The sequence below is a fragment of the Myotis brandtii genome, unplaced genomic scaffold (assembly GCF_000412655.1).
Source record: "Myotis brandtii unplaced genomic scaffold, ASM41265v1 scaffold178, whole genome shotgun sequence".
Classification (NCBI taxonomy): Eukaryota; Metazoa; Chordata; class Mammalia; order Chiroptera; family Vespertilionidae; genus Myotis; species Myotis brandtii.
In genome coordinates, this window is record NW_005356599.1 from 315,359 (window position 1) to 317,693 (window position 2,335).

Here is a 2,335-nt window from a genome sequence, read left to right on the forward strand (position 1 = left end):
TGGCCCCCAAAGGAGCCACCGGGCGGTGTGGTCCAAGGGGCAGAGGTCCTGCTGCACCAAGAATCCACAGGCGCCCGCAGCACAGAACCCCACAGGCTGAGCGGGCCCCAGGGGCTGGCCCGGCCCGGCTCCCCAGCAGCCACCCTTGTTTCAGGATCCGTCGGGGCTGGAGTTCTGGGGACCAGCAGTTCCAAAGGGCCGGATGCGTCTGGAGAGGGTCCAGGAACGTAGTGGGGACTTAACCAGGATGGTTAGGGGCGCAGGGGTGGGGGCACCTCACGGTCCTCAGCGCTTGACCTTGCGGCCAGCCGAGTTGCGCCCACTGCGGCGGTAGAGAGACTGCTGGCCGCCGTTGAGCGGGCAGTACTTGAGCGTGTGGGCCTGGCCGCCGGTGGCCCCGCACAGGGGACAGACGTAGTGCCGCAGGATGGGACAGACCACCTCGCCCTCCGGCGTCTTCAGCTGGTGCGAGGCGTAGACGTGGCGAGACTCTCCGTTGTGCTTACAGAAGTTGCACAGGGTGGCCGGGCCTCCGCTGGCCCCCGACCCTCCCTGCCCCGGCTCCGGCTCCGGCTGGGGCTCGGGTCCTGGCTCCCTCATGTCCTGGGCCTCGGGCCTTTGCCCCTGACTCTGGACCAGCGCCAACACCACCTGGCTCAGGTTGAAGTAGTCCTTCCACATGTCGAAGGGTGGCAGCTGCATGGCACCCAGGTGGCCAGGCTGGGCCTCGGGAGAGAGGCTGGGCCGGGGGCCGGGGGCAGGAGCAGCGGGTGGTTTTCTGGAGCAGAGGAGAACCGCACCCCCATTTATACTCCCCCAAAGACCCTTCTAAGCAAAGGTGGAGCTTAGGATTTAAAGGGCCCACTCCCTGCCCACGACTCCTGTCTGACTAGCCCCCCCACGGAGATCGGGAAGGGGGCCGTTGCCCTGGTCTCTGGTTCTTGCTCTGCCTCTAAGCTGCTCTGTGGCCTCTAGGAACGCCCTTCCCCTCCCTGGGCCTCTGTTCCCATGTCCATTCGATGGAGCAAATGTCCCTCACCCCCTCCTCGCTTCCTCCATGTGCTCCAGGGTCATCCCTAATAACAGTACAGCCCCTGACTCCAAGCTGGAGTTGCCTACATGATATGATTTAACCCTCACAACAGCTCCCCGTGGGAGGCACGGTTATGACCCCATTTGACGGACAAACGTGAAGCTCAGAGGGGGAGACTCCTGGGCCCAGAGGCACGTAGCCTGCCGGTGACAGAACTGGGCTCTGACCCAGGTTTGTGAGACTCCGAAGCAAGTGCTCCCCTACCTTTCTGAAATAATTAAAACCTCACGTCTTATGTCCTGAACTAGGAGGCTCTTACTCAATAACTATTTATTGAGGGCACACTACCGTGTTCAGGGTTTTTTTTCCTTGTGTGTGTGTTTTTTTTATTCTCTGTGCCTGGTTTTGTTTGCCGCAGATTACATCCGGCATAGAACTTAGTCGCAAACGTTCAGCTGTGCAATGAGGATGGTGCTTAAGCACAAATGGGTGATATGATTTCCTTTATTGATTTATATTTTTAAAATATCTTTTTATTGATTTCAGAGAGGAAGGGAGCGGGAGAGAGAGAGACAGAAACATCAGTGAGGAGAGATAATCATTGATCAGCTGCCTTCTGCACGCCCCTGCATGCCCCCCTGGGGATCGAGTCCGCAACCTGGGCATGTGCCCTGACCGGGAATCGAACCATGGCCTGGTTCATAGGACACTGAGCCACACTGGTCAGGCTGATTTCCTTTCTTTCTTTTTTTTAAATATCACAACCATGTCCAGTCTTTTTTTTTTTTTTTTACATTTTTATTGATTTCAGACTGAGCCACACTGGCCGGGCTGATTTCCTTTTTTAAAAATTTTTTTAATATCACAACCATGTCCAGTCTTTTTTAAAAAAACATTTTTATTGATTTCAGAGAGGAAGGGAAAGAGAAAGAGAGATAGAAACATCAATGATGAGAGGATCATTGAGCGGCTGCCTCCTGCACACCCCCTATTGGGGATTGAGCCTGCAACCCAGGCATGTGCCCTTGACCAGAATCAAACCTGGGACCCTTCAGTCCGCAGGCCGACGCTCTGTCCATTGAGCCACACCAGCTAGGGCGCGGGCTGATTTCCTTTAAGTGAACTATCAGTACGGCCAGCCTGCGAACACCTGAGCTCTAGGCCTGCGTGGTGGAGCAGCCCTGCCTGTAGACCCGGGAGGGCGACAGTGTCCCCCCCCGCCCCCATCTATGCTTGGAATCAGGGTGCCAGTGGTCCTCATCACAAGGAACCGGTTCTAGAGCCTCCCCAGCGCTCTACCCG

The 2,335-nt window shown here is 56.8% G+C and overlaps 1 protein-coding gene across 1 annotated transcript; it reads right to left on the reverse strand.

Moving 5' to 3' along the window:
• Positions 1-285: 285 nt before the first annotated feature.
• NANOS2 (nanos homolog 2 (Drosophila)) lies at positions 286-702 on the reverse strand. Its single transcript, XM_005863422.1, has one exon. The coding sequence runs from the start codon at positions 700-702 to the stop codon at positions 286-288; it is 417 nt and encodes a 138-aa protein (XP_005863484.1).
• Between the last annotated feature and the right edge of the window lie 1,633 nt (positions 703-2,335).